The 21,063-nt window shown below is 44.2% G+C and overlaps 1 protein-coding gene across 2 annotated transcripts in view; it reads right to left on the bottom strand.

Moving 5' to 3' along the window:
- The window catches only part of timm50 (translocase of inner mitochondrial membrane 50 homolog (S. cerevisiae)), a 165,163-nt gene that overhangs the window by 23,630 nt on the left and 120,470 nt on the right, over positions 1 to 21,063 (bottom strand). For both annotated transcript variants that reach the window (XM_043681019.2, XM_043681020.2), the window contains 2 exons: positions 18,869 to 18,973; positions 11,182 to 11,280 (listed from right to left, as the gene is read on the bottom strand). In XM_043681019.2, coding sequence (XP_043536954.1) covers positions 11,182 to 11,280; positions 18,869 to 18,973 — 204 coding nt within the window. The remainder of the gene's footprint in view (positions 1 to 11,181; positions 11,281 to 18,868; positions 18,974 to 21,063) is intronic.

Raw genomic sequence — 21,063 nt, 5'->3', positions numbered from 1 at the left:
TACCGAAACGAGAGACCGAAACGAGAGAGAGTAGACCGAAACGAGAGACCGAAACGAGAGAGAGTAGACCAAAACGAGAGACCGAAACGAGAGAGAGTAGACCGAAACGAGAGACCGAAACGAGAGAAGAGACCGAAACGAGAGACCGAAACGAGAGAGAGAGAGACCGAAACGAGAGAGAGAGAGAGAGAGAGACCGAAACGAGAGAGAGAGAGAGAGAGAGAGAGACCGAAACGAGAGAGAGAGAGAGAGAGAGAGAGACCGAAACGAGAGAGAGAGAGAGAGAGAGAGAGAGAGACCGAGAGACCGAAACGAGAGAGAGAGAGAGAGAGACCGAAACGAGAGAGAGAGAGAGAGACCGAAATGAGAGAGAGAGAGAGAGACCGAAACGAGAGAGAGACCGAAACGAGAGAGAGAGACCGAAACGAGAGAGAGAGAGAGAGAGAGAGACCGAAACGAGAGAGAGAGAGAGAGAGAGAGAGAGAGACCGAAACGAGAGAGAGAGAGAGAGAGACCGAAACGAGAGAGAGAGAGAGAGACCGAAACGAGAGAGAGACCGAAACGAGAGAGAGACCGAAACGAGAGAGAGACCGAAACGAGAGAGAGAGAGAGAGAGACCGAAACGAGAGAGAGAGAGAGAGAGAGAGAGAGAGCGAAACGAGAGAGAGAGAGAGAGAGACCGAAACGAGAGAGAGAGACCGAAACGAGAGAGAGAGACCGAAACGAGAGAGAGAGAGAGAGAGAGAGAGAGAGAGACCGAAACGAGAGAGAGAGAGAGAGAGAGAGAGACCGAAACGAGAGAGAGAGAGAGAGAGAGACCGAAACGAGAGAGAGAGAGAGAGAGAGAGAGAGAGAGAGACCGAAACGAGAGAGAGAGAGAGAGAGAGAGAGAGACCGAAACGAGAGAGAGAGACCGAAACGAGAGAGAGAGACCGAAACGAGAGAGAGAGACCGAAACGAGAGAGAGAGAGAGAGAGAGAGAGACCGAAACGAGAGAGAGAGACCGAAACGAGAGAGAGAGACCGAAACGAGAGAGAGAGACCGAAACGAGAGAGAGAGACCGAAACGAGAGAGAGAGACCGAAACGAGAGAGAGAGACCGAAACGAGAGAGAGAGACCGAAACGAGAGAGAGACCGAAACGAGAGAGAGAGAGAGAGAGAGAGACCGAAACGAGAGAGAGAGAGAGAGAGAGACCGAAACGAGAGAGAGAGAGAGAGAGAGACCGAAACGAGAGAGAGAGAGACCGAAACGAGAGAGAGAGAGACCGAAACGAGAGAGACCGAAACGAGAGAGACCGAAACGAGAGAGAGAGAGAGAGAGAGAGACCGAAACGAGAGAGAGAGACCGAAACGAGAGAGAGAGAGAGACCGAAACGAGAGAGAGAGAGAGACCGAAACGAGAGAGAGAGAGACCGAAACGAGAGAGAGAGAGACCGAAACGAGAGAGAGAGAGAGACCGAAACGAGAGAGAGAGAGAGACCGAAACGAGAGAGAGAGAGAGACCGAAACGAGAGAGAGAGAGAGACCGAAACGAGAGAGAGAGAGAGACCGAAACGAGAGAGAGAGAGAGACCGAAACGAGAGAGAGAGAGAGACCGAAACGAGAGAGAGAGACCGAAACGAGAGAGAGAGAGAGAGAGAGAGAGAGAGACCGAAACGAGAGAGAGAGACCGAAACGAGAGAGAGAGACTGAAACGAGAGAGAGAGACCGAAACGAGAGAGAGAGAGAGAGAGAGACCGAAACGAGAGAGAGAGACCGAAACGAGAGAGAGAGACCGAAACGAGAGAGAGAGACCGAAACGAGAGAGAGAGACCGAAACGAGAGAGAGAGACCGAAACGAGAGAGAGAGACCGAAACGAGAGAGAGAGACCGAAACGAGAGAGAGAGACCGAAACGAGAGAGAGAGACCGAAACGAGAGAGAGAGACCGAAACGAGAGAGAGACCGAAACGAGAGAGAGAGAGAGAGAGAGACCGAAACGAGAGAGAGAGAGAGAGAGAGACCGAAACGAGAGAGACCGAAACGAGAGAGAGAGACCGAAACGAGAGAGACCGAAACGAGAGAGAGACCGAAACGAGAGAGAGAGAGAGAGAGAGAGACCGAAACGAGAGAGAGAGACCGAAACGAGAGAGAGAGACCGAAACGAGAGAGAGAGAGAGACCGAAACGAGAGAGAGAGAGAGACCGAAACGAGAGAGAGAGAGAGACCGAAACGAGAGAGAGAGAGAGACCGAAACGAGAGAGAGAGAGACCGAAACGAGAGAGAGAGACCGAAACGAGAGAGAGAGAGAGAGACCGAAACGAGAGAGAGAGACCGAAATGAGAGAGAGAGACCGAAACGAGAGAGAGACCGAAACGAGAGAGAGACCGAAACGAGAGAGAGAGAGAGAGAGAGAGACCGAAACGAGAGAGAGAGAGAGAGAGAGAGACCGAAACGAGAGAGAGAGAGAGAGACCGAAACGAGAGAGAGAGACCGAAACGAGAGAGAGAGACCGAAACGAGAGAGAGAGACCGAAACGAGAGAGAGAGACCGAAACGAGAGAGAGACCGAAACGAGAGAGAGACCGAAACGAGAGAGAGACCGAAACGAGAGAGAGAGAGAGAGAGACCGAAACGAGAGAGAGAGAGAGAGAGAGAGAGACCGAAACGAGAGAGAGAGAGACCGAAACGAGAGAGAGAGAGAGAGAGACCGAAACGAGAGAGACCGAAACGAGAGAGACCGAAACGAGAGAGAGACCGAAACGAGAGAGAGAGAGAGAGAGAGAGACCGAAACGAGAGAGAGAGACCGAAACGAGAGAGAGAGACCGAAACGAGAGAGAGAGACCGAAACGAGAGAGAGAGACCGAAACGAGAGAGTGAGAGAGACCGAAACGAGAGAGAGAGAGACCGAAACGAGAGAGAGAGAGAACGAAACGAGAGAGAGAGAGACCGAAACGAGAGAGAGAGAGAGAGAGACCGAAACGAGAGAGACCGAAACGAGAGAGAGACCGAAACGAGAGAGAGAGAGAGAGAGAGAGACCGAAACGAGAGAGAGAGACCGAAACGAGAGAGAGAGACCGAAACGAGAGAGAGAGACCGAAACGAGAGAGAGAGACCGAAACGAGAGAGAGAGACCGAAACGAGAGAGTGAGAGAGACCGAAACGAGAGAGAGAGAGACCGAAACGAGAGAGAGAGAGACCGAAACGAGAGAGAGAGAACGAAACGAGAGAGAGAGAGACCGAAACGAGAGAGAGAGAGAGAGAGACCGAAACGAGAGAGACCGAAACGAGAGAGAGACCGAAACGAGAGAGAGAGAGAGAGAGAGAGACCGAAACGAGAGAGAGAGACCGAAACGAGAGAGAGAGACCGAAACGAGAGAGAGAGACCGAAACGAGAGAGAGAGACCGAAACGAGAGAGTGAGAGAGACCGAAACGAGAGAGAGAGAGAACGAAACGAGAGAGAGAGACCGAAACGAGAGAGAGAGACCGAAACAAGAGAGAGAGACCGAAACAAGAGAGAGAGACCGAAACAAGAGAGAGAGACCGAAACAAGAGAGAGAGACCGAAACAAGAGAGAGAGACCGAAACAAGAGAGAGAGACCGAAACAAGAGAGAGAGACCGAAACAAGAGAGAGAGACCGAAACAAGAGAGAGAGACCGAAACAAGAGAGAGAGACCGAAACAAGAGAGAGAGACCGAAACAAGAGAGAGAGACCGAAACAAGAGAGAGAGACCGAAACGAGAGAGAGAGACCGAAACGAGAGAGAGAGAGACCGAAACGAGAGAGAGAGACCGAAACGAGAGAGAGAGACCGAAACGAGAGAGAGACCGAAACGAGAGAGAGACCGAAACGAGAGAGAGACCGAAACGAGAGAGAGAGAGACCGAAACGAGAGAGAGAGAGAGAGAGAGAGAGACCGAAACGAGAGAGAGACCGAAACGAGAGAGAGAGAGAGAGACCGAAACGAGAGAGAGAGAGAGAGAGAGAGACCGAAACGAGAGAGAGAGAGAGAGAGAGAGAGACCGAAACGAGAGAGAGAGAGAGAGAGAGACCGAAACGAGAGAGAGACCGAAACGATAGAGAGAGAGAGAGAGAGAGAGAGACCGAAACGAGAGAGAGAGAGACCGAAACGAGAGAGAGAGACCGAAACGAGAGAGAGAGAGACCGAAACGAGAGAGAGAGAGAGACCGAAACGAGAGAGAGAGAGAGACCGAAACGAGAGAGAGAGAGAGACCGAAACGAGAGAGAGAGAGAGACCGAAACGAGAGAGAGAGAGAGACCGAATCGAGAGAGAGAGAGAGACCGAAACGAGAGAGAGAGAGAGACCGAAACGAGAGAGAGAGACCGAAACGAGAGAGAGAGACCGAAACGAGAGAGAGAGACCGAAACGAGAGAGAGAGACCGAAACGAGAGAGAGACCGAAACGAGAGAGAGAGACCGAAACGAGAGAGAGAGACCGAAACGAGAGAGAGAGACCGAAACGAGAGAGAGAGAGACCGAAACGAGAGAGAGAGAGAGACCGAAACGAGAGAGAGAGAGAGACCGAAACGAGAGAGAGAGAGAGACCGAAACGAGAGAGAGAGAGAGACCGAAACGAGAGAGACCGAAACGAGAGAGAGAGACCGAAACGAGAGAGAGAGACCGAAACGAGAGAGAGAGACCGAAACAAGAGAGAGAGACCGAAACAAGAGAGAGAGACCGAAACAAGAGAGAGAGACCGAAACAAGAGAGAGAGACCGAAACGAGAGAGAGACCGAAACAAGAGAGAGAGACCGAAACAAGAGAGAGAGAGACAGAAAAGAGAGAGAGAGAGACAGAAAAGAGAGAGAGAGAGACAGAAAAGAGAGAGAGAGAGACAGAAAAGAGAGAGAGAGACAAGGAGAGAAGAGAGACAAGGAGAGAAGAGAGAGAAAAGAAGAGTAGAGGATGAGAGAAAGAGACCCTCAGTGAATTTAATACGATCGTCACCAGGTAAGTGGCAAGACTGAGAAGCTGGTATGGGAATTGATAATGTGCAAATAAGCATCATTATGCATTGCAAACCAATCATTGAGCTGACTAAGGTGCCAAACAGCCTATCCAAGACCCAGCTGTTCTCAATGTCTCAGCCATCCATCTTTTAAATAATTTCTCTTTCACTATGGTGTGTGCAGTATCTTCCTTGGTACAGACAAATGCAAAGCACTCTGAATTCCTCAGCCATGTCTTCTGCTTTCATGCTTCAAGTCTAATTGAGCAGCTCTGCGCCCCTTCCTATTTATATACCTCACAGAAAACTTAGTGATCCCCTTTTTAGGTTAGTTGTCGTCTTCTTCCACTTTCTTATTTGTTTTCTCACTGGGCCTTTGGACTTTCTATTTCTTCAGCCTGGCTCTCAGTGGTATTACCCACCTCACAGATGGTGAAAACAGAGTTCTTGAATGTTTTTAAGGCAGAGATAGATCGATTCTTGTTAAGCAAGGGTGCATGTAATATCCAGAATAGGTAGGAAGTGAATTTGAGGTTACCATCAGATCAGCTGGGGTCTTACTGAATGGTGACACAGGCTCAAGGGATTGAATGTCTGACTGCTACTCTATTTTTGTACGTCATTTTATGAACCTTTTCTCTGTTTCACTCTCCCCTCCATCACTTCCTTCATCCAGGGAGCTCTACTTTTCTCCGTTATGGAAAATCATGACTGCACCCAGTTTCTTCAAAGGCAGTGCATTTTCTGCCACAATTAATTGTTTTTGCTCCAGATTTCTCCTTACCATTTTCCATAGCTAACCAAAATGTTTGATATTGTGGTCAGTGACCTGACATCAATAGACAAGAGATTAGAAAAGCACAGCAGGTCAGACAGCATCAGAGGAGCAGGAAAGTCAATGTTTTGGGGTGAAACCCTTTATCAGCATTGGGCAGGGGAGGGGAGCCCAGAAGTAAATAGAGGGGCGTAGCTGGGGGAAGGGTGGGGGGAGGGGGGGGGGGTATTTGGATTAGTCAGTGAAAAGGGCAGAGTGAATGGGTGAGTAGGAAGATGGAAATGGGCAGGGCAGGGCAGGGTGGACAGGGGATAAGGCTGGAGTGGAAGGAATTTGAAGCTAGTGAAGTAAATATTGAGGCCGTTGGGCTCTAAGCTCCCAAGGCAGAAATATCAGGTGTTGATCCTCCCGTTTACATTTGGCCTCACTTTTGACAGTGGAGGAGTCCAAGGATGGACATGTCACCGGGGGAGTGGGTGGGAGGGGGAATTAAAATGGCTGGCAACTGGAAAGTCGGGTTGGAGCATGCAAACAGAGCGCAGATGCTCTGCGAGCTGGTACCAGAGTCTGCGTTTAGAGGGGACCACATCAGCAGCAATTATATTATAGATCCCCTAATAGAGGGAAATTAAGAAACAAATTTGTAAAGGAAATCTCAGCTATCTGTAAGAATAATAGGGTGGTTATGGTAGGGGATTTTAACTTTCCAAACATAGACTGGGACTGCCATAGTGTTAAGGGTTAAGATGGAGAGAAATTTGTTAAGTGCGTACAAGACAATTTTTCTGATTCAGTATGTGGATACAGCTACTAGAGGAGGTGCAAAACATGACCAACCCTTGGGAAATAAGGCAGGGCAGGTGACTGAGGTGTCAATGGGGGAGCACTTTGGGTCCACTGATCATAATTCTATTAGATTTAAAATAGTGATAGGAAAAAAAAAAGATTGAAAAGTTGAACTTCTAAGTTGGAGAAAGGCCAATTTTGACGGTATTATGCAAGAACTTTCAAAAGCTAATTGGGGCCAGATGTGCACAGGTAAAGGGACGGCTAGAAAATGGGAAGCCTTCAGAAATGAGATAACAAGAGTCCAGAGAAAGTATATTTCTATTAGGGTGAAAGGAAAGGCTGGTAAGTTTAGGGAATGCTGGATGACTAAAGAAATTGAGGGTTTGGTTAAGGAAAAGAAGGAAGCATATGTCAAGTATAGACAGGATAGATCGAGTGAATCCTTAGAAGAGTATAAAGGAAGTAGGAGTATACTTAAGAGGGAAATCAGGAGGGCAAAATGGGGACATGAGATAGCTTTGGCAAATATCATTAAGGAAAATCCAAAGGGTTTTTACAAATACATTAAGGACAAAAGGATAACTAGGGAGAGAATAGGGCCCCTCAAAGATCAACAAGGCAGCCTTTGTGTGGAGCCACAGGAGATGGGGGAGATACTAAATGAGTATGTTGCATCAGTATTTACTGTGAAAAGGACATGTAAGATTTGGAATGTAGGGAAACAGATGGTGACTTCTTGAAAAATGTCCATATTATAGACGAGGAAGTGGTGGATGTCTTGAAACACACAAAAGTGGATAAATCCATAGGACCTAATCAGGTGTACCCTGGAACTATGTGAGAAGCTAGGGAAGTGATTGCTGGGCCTCTTGCCGAGATATTTGTATCATCAATAGTCACAACCTCCGGAAGACTGGAGGTTGGCTAATGTGATGCCACTGTTTAAGAAGGATGGTTAGGACAAGCCAGGGAACGACAGACCAGTGAGCCTGACGTCAGCGGTGGGCAAGTTGTTGGAGGGAATCCTGAGGGACAGGATGTACATGTATTTGGAAAGGCAAGGACTGATATGGGATAGTCATCATGGCTTTCTGCATGGGAAATCATGTCTCACAAACTTGATTGAGTTTTTTGAAGTAACAAAGAGGATTGATGAGGGCAGATCAGTAGATGTGATCTATATGGACTCCAGTAAGACATTTGGCAAGGTCCCCCATGGGAGACTGGTTAGCAAGATCTCATGGAATACAGGGAGAACTAGCCATTTGGACACAGATGTGTGAAAAAGTTGCCCCTTAGGTCTCTTTTATATCTTTTCCCTCTCACCTAAACCTACGCCCTCTAGTTCTGAACTCCCCCAAGCCAGGGAAAAGCCTTTGTCTATTTATCCTATCCATGCCCCTCATGATTTAATAAACCTCTACAAGGTCACCCCTCACCCTCCCTCGCTCCAGGGAAAACAGCCCCAGCCTCTCCCTATAGCTCAAATCCTCCAACCCTGGCAACATCCTTGTAAATCTTTTCTGAACCCTTTCAAGTTTCACAATGTCTTTCCGATAGGAAGAAGACCAGAATTGCACGCAATATTCCAACAGCAGCCTAACCAATGTCCTGTACAGCCGCAACATGACCTCCCAACTCAATACTCTGACCAATAAAAGAAAGCATACCAAATGCCGCCTTCACTATCCTATCTGCATGCGACTCCACTTTCAAGGAGCTATGAACCTGCACTCCAAGGTCTCTTTGTTCAGCAACACTCCCTAGGACCTTACCATTAAGTGTATAAGTCCTGCTAAGATTTGCTTTCCCAAAATGCAGCACCTCGCATTTTATCTGAATTAAGCTCCATCTGCCACTTCTCAGCCCATTGGCCCATCTGATCAGGATCTTGTTGTAATCGGAGGTAACCCTCTTCGCTGTCATCTGCAAACTTACTAACTGTACCTCTTATGCTCGCATCCAAATCATTTATGTAAATGACAAAGTAGAGGGCCCAGCACCGATTCTTGCTGCGCTCCACTGGTCACAGGCCTCCAGAGTCTGAAAAACAACCCTCCACCACCACCCTCTCTGTCTTCTACCTTTGAGCCAGTTCTGTATCCAAATGGCTAGTTCTCCCTGTATTCCAGGAGTGTAGTCCAATGGATTGAACGGTCTCCTGTGTTATAATCATTCTGTGATTCTATGAAATTAGTTGATCTCACTTGGGGCAACGTAATCAACCAAGGTTCTTGTCCCAGATTGTTATTTGACGATTCTGTTGCAAAAGCAGGTAATGAGAAGGAATAAAAATGATGCTCCGTTGTGATCTTTCTGGTTAGTCTGCCAATATTCACTGCCCATGTTATCTATTAAAAGACAATGTTACATGATACCAAAACATGGCAATGCCCACATTACTATTACAAGAAAAAGGCAGCATAAAGGATGAAGGAACCCACAGAGAAAGCGTTTCTCTACCCGACTCCGTATCAATTTTCCACACATTAAATGATCAGGATCAACTGCTGGTATTATAATTTACATTTAGATGAACAGGCTCGTTTTGGGCAAACTTAGGTTTTACACCACAGCTTTATCACGCATGCATCTGCATCCACTCTCCGCCCCTCCGCTCCCCACCCCACCCTTCCCCAGAGTATTATAATTAGAGTTGGACCTTAAACAAACATTGTAATCCAGAAGATGAAGTCAGAACGAAGGCAAATAATTAACCCGGATTACAGCTAAAAGTTTCTCAACCTTCCCGGAGAACAGAAGTAATGCATTTATTACAGAAAAGAAAAACTAGGAACCAAAAATACTGAAGAATGGAGTCAGGATTTAAAAAAGCCTTGCATTAAGAACATTAGCACAGCCAAAGTAAAAACTGAGGGAGTGAGGCAAACAAGAGACTAGGACCATTGACATAATTTTCTAAAATGCCACAAACGCTCGTACTACAGAGACACTGATATGCAATTAAGCACTTGTGGCTATAGCTACCCATGTCTTTCATCTGGAAATAAAAAGGCCCTTTGGGGAATCAGTCTCTAACACTGTGGTTACAGCACCAGCAGCCTTTAAACTATCGTAATCTTAACTGCACAGCAGGTCTGTCATTGCTGCTGCTTTCGGCAAACCCCAGTCTTTTTCAGGAGGCCCAAGGGGATGGTGTGTGCTCCGAAAGACTCCCTGGGTGCCATGGAACAACAGATGGGAGGTGGGAGGCGAGGCAGAAGGCTTGCAGTAATGCAGGCCACACATACTATTGTAGGCATGGTCATTTCAGAGGAGCTCAGATTACAGAGCATAGGGCAATTCACAAACCATCGCATGCTGCCCCTTGATAAACCTTTGCTTTGTAAATATTATGCTGCAGGTACTGTGGAATTGATGGCAGACGCATCAGACAGATGGGATACAGAGCTTTGCTGTGGGCTTTAACCCGTTACAGACTTGTGTATGTCTGAAACATTAAAGATTTTGTTTTGCAGTTTAGTCACTACCTTACCTGAAGGTGCCAACCTTTGCTGGACCCCAGTTCCCCAGTCAAGTGAACATAGTTTGTGACTGCAGCTAACCTGGTGTCTATTTTTCACTCCTGATAAACAGCCAGATCAGAGACCTATAGAAATACTCTTTACAAATCTGCTTTTTGGCTAAAAGCTTCTGACTGAGCATCGTAAACAGAAGGAGATGGCAGAAAACTCCCTGCCTAAGGTATTTGGTATCTCGGTTTCTTCAATTCACTGAGCTCTGAACATTGACAGAATGACACATGATGATCAAGCTAACAGGGTAAGAGAATTAGAGACGGTCACTCTGTGGAGTGTCAGCAACAGGAAAGCAAAGCACATTTGCCGAAATGACTTCATGAGAATCTCTAACCAGTGTGCAGTCTTTAAAATTAACAGAGTTGAAACTTCAGCTGAGAGAAAATAAGCAACACTTCTCTGGCATCAAGCATGTAAGCAATGTCTTCACAACGTTTCAGGTCTTTGACAGCTTCCTTAGGCATTCACTTCCTGGTGAGTATACCTGTGATTTTGGAACTGCTGGAGTATTTAGTAGGTCTGACAGAACTTTTTGGAGGGAGAAACAGTGAAGATTTCAGATCCACCATTGCAATCTTCCATCAGAATTGCAATGTGAAACCTCAACTGTTTCTTTCTTATCAGAATATTTTGGACCATTTGAGCACTTCCCACTTCTCTTTTAGATTTCCAGCATCGAGAGTCTCTTATCCTGAAACTTCCACCATTTTAACTTCTTTCAGGAGACACTTTGAAAGGAAGGCATAAAATCTACTTTATATAAAATGGTAACTATCTAACAAAACAGCCCAATTCACGCCAAAACCCTGCTCCGTCATGTTTTGGTTCTCATATTAACTGCCAGTAAAAGAGTCCATAACCTCTTCGTCTCAGTCAATATAATCAACAGACCTCACTGCAAAAAGCTGAAAATTCCTTTATTTGAGTTGAAGGGAGAATTGGAAATAACTAGTTTTCCATCACCAGTTTAAGCACTCTACAACTGAATTGCTCAGTATGACTCATGCCAAGGTGGTCATGATTGTTCACTGACAAATTAAATGTTTTACAATCAAACCTTTTAGAGTATTGTACCATCATGTTGCAAAGACCCAACTGTATTAGTACAAAAGTGAAAAAGGCAAAACTACCTTGACATGGTGACCTTCCATATACCGTGTGGCATCCCTGAACAAACGATACATTATGAATCCATGTGGATCTACGCTGTCAATAAGTGGATATGCCGTCTGTAAGAGAAAAACAGAGAGCTGTCAGGCACTGCCATGAAGATAGATTCCAGTTTGTGCTAACTGAAATCACACACAAATAGTTTTGAATCAAACGAAGCTGGTGCTAGTGGTTTGCAACCAACAGCAATCAAGAAACGAACTTGCTGGGATTTGCCAATGGCAGCAAATAGGAAGGTGGTTTTCAAGTCATACACCTCAATAAAGACACACAGTTTATATTGCCGGCTATGCAAAACCCATGACTTTGCAGCTGGGGCCACAATAGAGTGTTCAAAGATATTACTAAGCTATCTAACAAAAGATACAGGTGACCCCAAAGGATGCATCCGGCTAGTTTGATGCCACTGTTCCCACCAATTGGAGAGCTGCCACTCCTGGATCTTTGGAGATCCAATTTTTGCAGTCTGAAATTAAGGGACACAAACAGAATTTGTACTGTAGTAGCAATATTAGCATCAGAAAACACAGGAGGTTGTTATACCAATTAGGCATATTTCCCCTGATCTTCACCAATGGCCCTGCAAAGTTCTTTCCTTTAAGCACATCTTTAATTCTCTCTTCAAAATATTACTTTTGAATCTTTCCAAAACCCTTTCAGGAAGTGTACTCTGAGCATCACAGCATATTACAGAAGAAAAAACTAATCTTTCTGTCTGGTTAAATCTTTAGTCTGTGTTCTCTGGTTACTAAAAATTTTCGACCAGTGAAAACATTTAAAACTTTCCCATTTCATAGAATCCCTACAGTTTGCCGAGCCTTTGGCTTTGATCTTTATGCCGTTATTATTTACAGGAATAGGAATGCAGTTTCCTTGTTCAAGGAGGGGAATAGAGACAACCCTGGTAATTATAGACCAATGAGCCTTACTTTAGTTGTGGATAAAGTGTTTGAAAGGGTTATAAGAGATAGGATTTTTAATCATTTGGAAAGGAATGAGTTGATTAGGGATAGTCAACATGGTTTTGTGAAGGGTAGGTTGTGCCTCACAAACCTTATTGAGTTATAGAGTAATAGAGATGTACAGCATGGAAACAGACCCTTTGGTCCAACTCATCCATGCTGACCAGATTTCCCAACCCAATCTAGTCCCACCTGCCAGCACCTGGCCCATATCCCTCCAAACCTTTCCTATTCATATACCCATCCAAATGCCTCTTAAATGTTGCAATTGTACCAGCCTCCACCACTTACTCTGGCAGCTCATTCCACACCCGAACCACCCTCTGTGCAAAAGTTGCCCCTTAGATCTCTTTTCCATCTTTCTCCTCTTACCCTAAACTTATGCCCTTTAGTTCTGGACCCGCCCCCCCCAGGGAAGAGACATCCTATCCATGCCCCTCATGATTTTATAAACCTCTATAAGGTCACCCGTCAGCATCTGACATTCCTGGGAAAACAGCCCCAGCCTATTCAACCTCTCCCTATAGCTCAAATCCTCTACTCTGGCAACATCTTTGCAAATCTTTTCTGACCCTTTCAAGTTTCACAACATCCTTTCGATAGGAAGGAGACCATAATTTCACGCAATATTGCAAAAGAGACCTAACCAATGTCCTGTACAGCTGGAACATGACCTCCTAACTCCTGTACTCAATACTCTGACCAATAAAGGAAAGCATACCAAATGCCTTCTTCACTATCCTATCTCCCTGCAACTCCACTTTCAAGGAGCTATGAACCTGCACTCCAAGGTCTCTTTGTTCAGCAACACTTCCTAGATTCTTACCATTCAACGTATAAGTCCTGCTAAGATTTGCTTTCCCAAAATGCAGCACCTCGCATTTATCTAAATTAAACTCCATCTGCCACTTCTCAGCCCATTGACTCATCTGATCGAGATCCCACTGTAGTCCGAGATAACCCTCTTCGCTGTCCACTACACCTCTAATTTTGGCGTTATCTGCAAACTTACTAACTATACCTCTTCTGCTCACATCCAAATCATTTATATAAATGACGAAAGGTAGTTGACTCAGCACCGATCCTTGTGGAACTCCACTGGTCACAGGTCTCTAGTCTGAAAAACAACCCTCCTCTACCACCTTCTCTCTTGTACCTTTGAGCCAGTTCCGTATCCAAATGGTGAGATCTAACCTTGCTAACCAGTCTCTTATGGAGAGCCTTGTCGAATGCCTTAATGAAGTCCATACAGATCACATCTACTGCTCTGCCCTCATCAATCCTGTTTGTTACTTCTTCAAAAAAAATTCAATCAAGTTTGTGAGACATGATTGCCCACGCACAAAGCCATGTTGACTATCTCTAATCAGTCCTTGCCTTTTCAAATACACGTACATCCTGTCCCTCAGGATTCTGTCCAACAGCTTGCCTACCACCGTCGTCAGACTCACTGGTCTATAGTTCCCTGGATTGTCCTTAGCAGCTTTCTTAAACAGTGACATCACGTTAGCCAACCTCCAGTCTTCAAGCACCTCACCTGTGACTACGAGTTCTTTGAGAAGGTGACCAAACAGGTGGATGAGGGTAAAGTGGTTGATGTTGTGTATATAGATTTCAGTTAGGCGTTTGATAAGGTTCTCCATGATAGTAAATTTGCGGATGACACTAAGGTTGGTAGAGTTTTGGATAGTGACAAAGGATGTTGTAGGTAACAGAGGGACAAAGATAAGCTGCAGAGCTCGGCTGAGAGGTGGCAAATGGAGTTTAATGTGGAAAAGTGTGAGGTGATTCACTTTGGAAGGAGTTACAGGAATGCAGAGTACTGGGCTAATGTTAAGATTCTTAGTAGTGTGCATGAGCAGAGAGATCTCAGTGTCCAGGTACACAGATCCTTGAAAGGTGCCACCCAATTTGATGGAGTTGTTAAGAAGGCATATAGTGTGTTAGCTTTCATTGGTAGAGGAATTGAGTTTCGGAACCATGAGGTCATGCTGCAGCTGTACAAAACTCCGGTGCGGCCACACTTGGAGTATTGCATACAATTCTGGTCACATCATTATAGGAGTGGTGTGGAAGCTTTGGAAAGGATTCAGAGGAGATTTACTAGACGGCTGCCTGGAATGGAGGGAAGGTCTCGCGAGGAAAGGCTGAGGGACGTGAGGCTGTTTCTGTTGGAGAGGTGGTGGTTGAGAGGTGACTTAATTGAGACATAAGATAATCAGAGGGTTGGATAGGTTGGACAGTGAGAGCCTTTTTCCTTGTTTGGCTATGGCTACCATGAGGGGACATTGCTTTAAATTGAGGGATGATAGATATAGGACAGATGTCAGAGATAGTTTCTTTAGGGTGGCATGGTGGCTCAGTGGTTAACACTGCTGCCTCACAACACCAGGGACTTGGGTTCGATTCCAGCCTTGGATGACTGTCTGTGTGGAACTTGCACATTCTCCCCATGTCTGCGTGGGTTTCCTCCGGGTGCTCCGATTTCACTCTCACAATCCAAAGATTGTGTGAGACAGCAGTGCTAACCACTGAACCACCTTGCTGCCCCAAATAGTAGGATCCTAGAAAGCACGGAGTATCAGAGGGACCACAGGGTGCATGGCCACTGGTCCCTTAAGGTAACAGAATAAGTAGATAAATTTGTTAAGAAAGGATTTGGGATAAGTGTGGCAGAAATCCTCAAAATTTACTTAGATGTCCACATGGGATGCCAAGGCATACAAGGCTATGTGCCACTGTTGGAAAATAGGACTAGAATAGTTAGGTGGTTGTTTTTGAATGGCACAGGTTCGATGGATCAGAGGGAACTTTTGTGCTGCAAACCTCAATGAGGCTATGATAATTAAAATCATGTTTTTAAACTGCATTCTGAATAACAACGACTTCAAATCAACAACTATTGTTGGAACTATTAAACAGATGGGAAATACAGAGTAAAAAATATTTTGTGCTGCAATAATTATGTAGACTCTGCTTGCGTGCTGTAATTTAGTAGTGAGATAAGCAGGAGGCAATTAGCAAAGAAACCTGTCTTGCTATACAGACAGGCAGAAACCTGCCGGGCAGGTACCTATCCACATTCATCATTATCTATTCCAGAACAAGTATATCTGATTTGCTTCACCTAGTTTCAAATCATGCTCGAAAGAACATTGTTGAAATTTAGCTGCCTCATGTGAAACTGAATCTGTTGCAACAGAGTTTTTTTTCCAAATCTCATGTTTTATTAGGCAGGGATTTTCTAAACACTGGTGTGGCATCATGTCTCTTAAAAAAAAAATACTGTCACCTAGCAGCATTCTTCTGGCTTGCAAAGAATTAATGAAGACAACAGGAGGGAGAAGGGATTTGCGAGAAATAAAAAGAAATCAGCTGAAGGACAAAGGGGAAAAGATCCAAGAAAAACAAGATACACTTACATAAGGGAAATGGAGAGAAAAAATAAAAATGAGAAACAGTTTGGTATAACAATAATAAGCTGCACTGATTTACAAGTACCAGTATCACTTCGGTTGAACCAGACCAAATAAAATCCTGTTTAACCCAGATCTGAGCTTCATGTTCATATCAAATCCATTATTAACACCTTCACATTCCCCACTCCTCCCTCCCCACTGATACTGAAATTATTCTGTTACTTTGATAAGCACTTCTCCACCATTCTGTTAGGCTCCCATTTGCCAAACCCTCGTCTAAAACTTAATTTCATTTGCTCTTAAACATGCTCACTAACTTAATACTAGTTCCTTACCATCCAATGCACCAAACCTGGTCATTAATTCTCCTTTATGGTTTAAATGTAATATATATAATCAGCTGACAATGTGCTACATGGATGCTAAAGTGGAACTCAACAAAATTCAGGCATAAGCAGGGCTGTGTCTAATTAAAAATTGACTCATTGTCTTCTCTCAGTGACTGATGGTAAAAGGGTGAATAGCTGGGTGGAATTAGTTCTTAACTACATTGAAACCTGCTGTGAAAAACTAAGTGGAAGTGTCTTTAGAACACAGTTGCCAGCCTTTACTCTTTCAAATTTAGCTCTCATTAACTAACAAGCATGGCTGACGAATTTCTCTAGCACTCTTACATGATGCTGTTACACAGTCCAGGAATATGATGATGACAACTGCTCTGTACAGTAGGGTTATTGAGGACTTGCAGAGGCCTTTGTTGTCAAACACTTGATGACACGGTTTGTAGAAGGCTGAGCTGGCACAGCAGTTCCAGCTTTGGATCTCATTCTCAATGATGGCCTTTTGACAGCACTGACTGCCAGGTTATGAGAGATGCTCAATATAGTTTTGATTCTCCCTTTCAGCATGTTTAGGAAGTCAAATATTTGGCTGACCAAACATGGGTCAATGAGAGATTTTGTTTTGGCAACATTTAAGGACAGGCACAGTTTCTTATATCTCGAGTTGAAGAAATCAAGAGTGGCTTGCAAATTTAATGCTGATTGGAAGAAACAAAGCTACAGTCACCTATGAACTGGAAATCATTCAAGGCGGTTAATTTAGTTTGAGCATAAAGGTGACTGAGATTGAAGAGCATCTGCCATGTATTCTAAATTCAATGGGAGGTTCATTGAACAAACACTAGTGCCCTTCTTGAAGTCAGATTTGCAGTTAGATCAAGAAGCATTCAGGCAAAAGTCCTCAAACTTAACTACGAGAAGACAGGATACTGTCTGGACGGCTAAAAACCATTTCTTTCACCAGGTCCTGTTTCTTCAACTTTCAAATTGCCAGAAAGAAAACACAGCAAGTCCTGTATTCCCATTACCTCATGGAACACTATGCCCTATATGCTCAAAGATCTGTAGGTTGAGAATCAGCCTATTCAGTCACTTGTAGATCCAAGGCAGAAACTCACAAACCTAAATAAGTCCCATCCTTGAATAGTGAGACAGCTGTTGCTGATGATTTAATTCAAGTTTGTGGTGCTGGAAAAGCAGAGCAGGTCAGGCAACATCTGAGCAGAAGAATCGACGTTTCGGGCAAAAGCCCTTCACCAGGAATAAGGTTGTGAGCAGAGGGGGTGATGAGAAAATGGGAGAAGGGTCAGAGCCTCATTTCTGGTGAAGGCATTTTGCCCGAAACGTCGATTCTCCTGTTCCTCCGAAGCTGCCTGACCTGCTGTCCTTTTCTAGCACCATACTCTCGACTCTAATCCCCAACACCTGCAGTCCTCACTTTTACCCTGATGGTTTAATTCCAATTTAAAGTAAACTTTCCTCATATAGCACACCCAGCCTTTGTTCCTGTCTCATCAACTGCATGGAACACTGCGATATCATTTTCAACATCAATGCCCAAAGCACATTATCAACAGATTTTTAAATTATCTGACTGTCTACTCGAATTATCTTAAGCAAATAGGCTTGTATTACATGGCTATATTTAAGAGACTGCAGTACTCTTTGGGAGGACAATGGCTCTGCACTGATCTGATGGTACTTTCAAACCAAGAAAAAGAGCTGCAGATGCTAGAAATCAGTTTTTTGAGCAATTTCTGTCTTTGTTTCTAAGTTCTGATGAAGGGTGCAACATTTCAAAGGCATCTGGATGGATATAATGAATTGGAAGGGTTTGGAGGGATATGGGCTGGGCGTTGGCAAGTGGGACTAGATTAGGTTGGAATATCTGGTCGGCATGGATGAGTTGGACTGAAGAGTCTGTTTCCGTGCTGTACATCTATGTGACTAAGACGCAAAATGTTAATTCCGTTTTCTCTACACAGATGCTGCCAGACCGGCTGAGCTCTTCCAGAAATTTCTGTTTTGGGTTCGGATGCTGCTTCTTCCCACTTCATATTTACCTACCACCTATCCTATTCAAATGCCAGGCTAAAGAGGAGCTTATGAATCTAGTAGTAGAGCCAATGAGACTCTGCCAAAGGTGGGAAATGAATTTGAACACTTGTACTTATAATTATAATTGTTGAAACACAGAAAATAGGAGCTGGATTAGGCCCTTTGGCACTTCGAGCTAGCTCTGCCATTCAATGTGATCAGGCTGATCATCCAAGTCAGCACTCTGATTCTGCTCTCTCCCCATACCCTATAATCCCATTATCCCTTAGAATTCTATCAAACTCCTTCTCGAAAGCAAGGTCTTGGCCTCAACCACTTGTCATGGCCAAGATATACCTGAAACTGCTCACTTGCTGTTAATTGCAGCTGTTAAAATGTAAACACACTCACTACTGCATATTTAAGAGTTGCAAAGCCCAGCAAATTAGTGTCTCAAAGAGTTTGAATTTTGAAGTATTTATAGTTACATTTAATTATATCATGTTCTAAAAGAAACAATCACATAACTGTAATCAAATTAAGATTTAGCAGACTGGCTACATCCAGTATCGCAATTATATATATTTTGCAACTATGCTATTCAGAAATTAGAAATTACAATAACGTGGTTACTTTACAGTTTTGAATAGCAACTGGTTCCCTTTAAAGCAAATCCAGTAGTTCACCTTTCCTAACTAATTCACATTCCAGGTGATAGCAGCTCATTCGGGGATTTCAGACTGCTCCTGGTACCTTGCTTTTCTTTGCTCACTTACACACTGGCTGATCCATGTGAACAAGATGAAAGGAGAAAAAAAAATCAACATGAAGACATCTTCATGTATATTGAAACATATGATGCAAAATCAGCAGATAAACAAAACTCACCATGCCCGTTTCGGTGGTGAAGATAACAATTTCATACAATGGTGCCAACTGCTGGAAAAGGTAGTCTATTCCTGGCCTTTTCTTAAATCTCCAACCTGTGACTAACTTAAAAAAAAGATAAGGGACAGAGTGAGTCAATTAAAAATCATCAATAAAACGCTTAGTATTTTGGCTCAATGCTAGCACTCTTTGAAGTCTGAAGATCGATCAATCTAGACAGTAGAGAAGCAATTGAAATTAATCTTCAGATCAAAGCTGAGGGAGTGTTGCAGTGTCAGAACTGCAGTCTTTTGCAAGGGACATTAAAACCAAGGACTGTCTCTCCAATCCAGCGGAAGTAAAATATCTCAACTGAAAATAAGGGAATACACTGGTGCCCAAGCCAATATTCATCCCTTAAATCAGTATCACTAAAACAGGTTATCTTGTTACTTGCGTAGAGTATTTGTAGCAATAGTTACCTCTGAAGGCAACAGCTGTCTCGAATGATCTAGATTCGGCAACACAAAAGTAAGATTCAAGGGATATTGTTAAAGTGCGGCATGATTACACAGGCTAGCTGATGACAGGGAACAAATGTAGATAAAGACTAGAAGCAATCAAGCTTTGTTTTTATGGGTCACTTGGTGCATTTCATTATGCTGTGTTTCACCGTAAGCACTGCTGTTTCATAGAGCCAGCGACCCAGGTCCAATTCCAGCCTTGGGTGACTGTGTGGAGTTTGCACATTCTCCCTGTGCCTGGGTGTGTTTCCTCCCAAAGTCCAAAGATGTGCAAATTAGGTGGATTGACCATGCTACATTGCCCATAGTGTCCAGGGATGTGCAGGCTAAGTGGATTAGCCATGGGAAATATAGGGTTACAGAGATAGGGTAGAGGGGTGCAACTGAATGAAATGCTCTTCGGAGAGTCAGTGTCGATGTGCTGAATGGACTGATTGCACAGTGTAGGAATTCTATTCCTTGATTGCCAAACATGACATCTAAATTCAAATTGCTATTAATCTGCATTTTCTTCAAGACGCAGATACCAAGTCTTGATTTGCCGATCAAAATCGCCCATCTAGTAGACTACAAAGCTATCTTTCCTTTCTTGACTGTTTAGGCATGAAATTCAAATGGGACAAATGCGAAGCATGACAGAAAAAACGACAAATGCAAAAATAAACAAACAGCTTTGCCTTCAAAGACTGAAGTGCTTGGGCACAAGAGCCACAGCTTAGACATCTTTTGCATAGACAATCAACACACAAAGCACCATTGCACAGCTTTGACCAGAGTTTATGGAACACAACCAGCCAAGGTGGACTGCAATGTCACAGCGATATTTTGGAGTTCTCACTTTATCATCTTATAAAGTCACAAAATTCCTTATCAGATGTCTTATCTCTAGATATCCAGATTCGTCAAGTTTTAAATAAATCAAGGGAAATAAAATCCAAGTGGTATAAACAGTAGGTGAAACACTGGAAGGTGAGATAAGGTGGACTACATTTTAAGAAAATTATCCCTTTGCATTTAACATACAAAAAGACTATACAAGTCAACCCTTTGAAGTGGAGCCTTGCTGTGTGAACAGATCCAATTTGAACCCCAAAGGCAAGTGGTGCAATGTACTCAGATGGAATGGCTCCACATGGCTCACGACATTTCTGAAAAGCAATGGACCGAAACTACAATAATTTTTAAACTGTCCATACAAAGGCAACACAATAAGGATGCATTTTCAGCAACATTAAATAATAAAGAAAAAAAAACTCATTTCACCCAGGGGCAAATGCTTTCATTAGATCTTTACATAGCGGAAAGACAGTGTAATACATATCACTGCAGTCTCTCTGCTCTGAGGAATACCATATGGGGAGTTCTCAGCTCCTTTCAACCACCTGCTCTGTATTCAGGTGTTCACATTACAAGGGACTGCCTACTCAGCAGGTGTGAGTTTCATCAGATACAATGAAACACTTAAGTGCACTAACTCAAGGAGTAGCAACTGCATCATCCATGTCGACAAGCAAGTCAGAGTTTAACACTGGTTGGAAGTTGGGCCTGGTAAATTGTTCTCAAGGCCTCTGTAGGTGCAGGAGACAGATAAAAGCAGCCTTGCTTCCTACTCCAAAACATGGAAACATTTCACATGTGCCACTGGTTGAGAGTTCAGAGCAGACTCCACATAGATGTACCCAAGAGCCAACA

Source organism: Chiloscyllium plagiosum, unplaced genomic scaffold, assembly GCF_037043375.1.
Source record: "Chiloscyllium plagiosum isolate Xiang-an unplaced genomic scaffold, Cpla_swu_hap1 HiC_scaffold_47, whole genome shotgun sequence".
Classification (NCBI taxonomy): domain Eukaryota; kingdom Metazoa; phylum Chordata; class Chondrichthyes; order Orectolobiformes; family Hemiscylliidae; genus Chiloscyllium; species Chiloscyllium plagiosum.
Note: the sequence above shows the minus strand (reverse complement) of the source record. Positions and strands in the feature narration are given on the sequence as shown.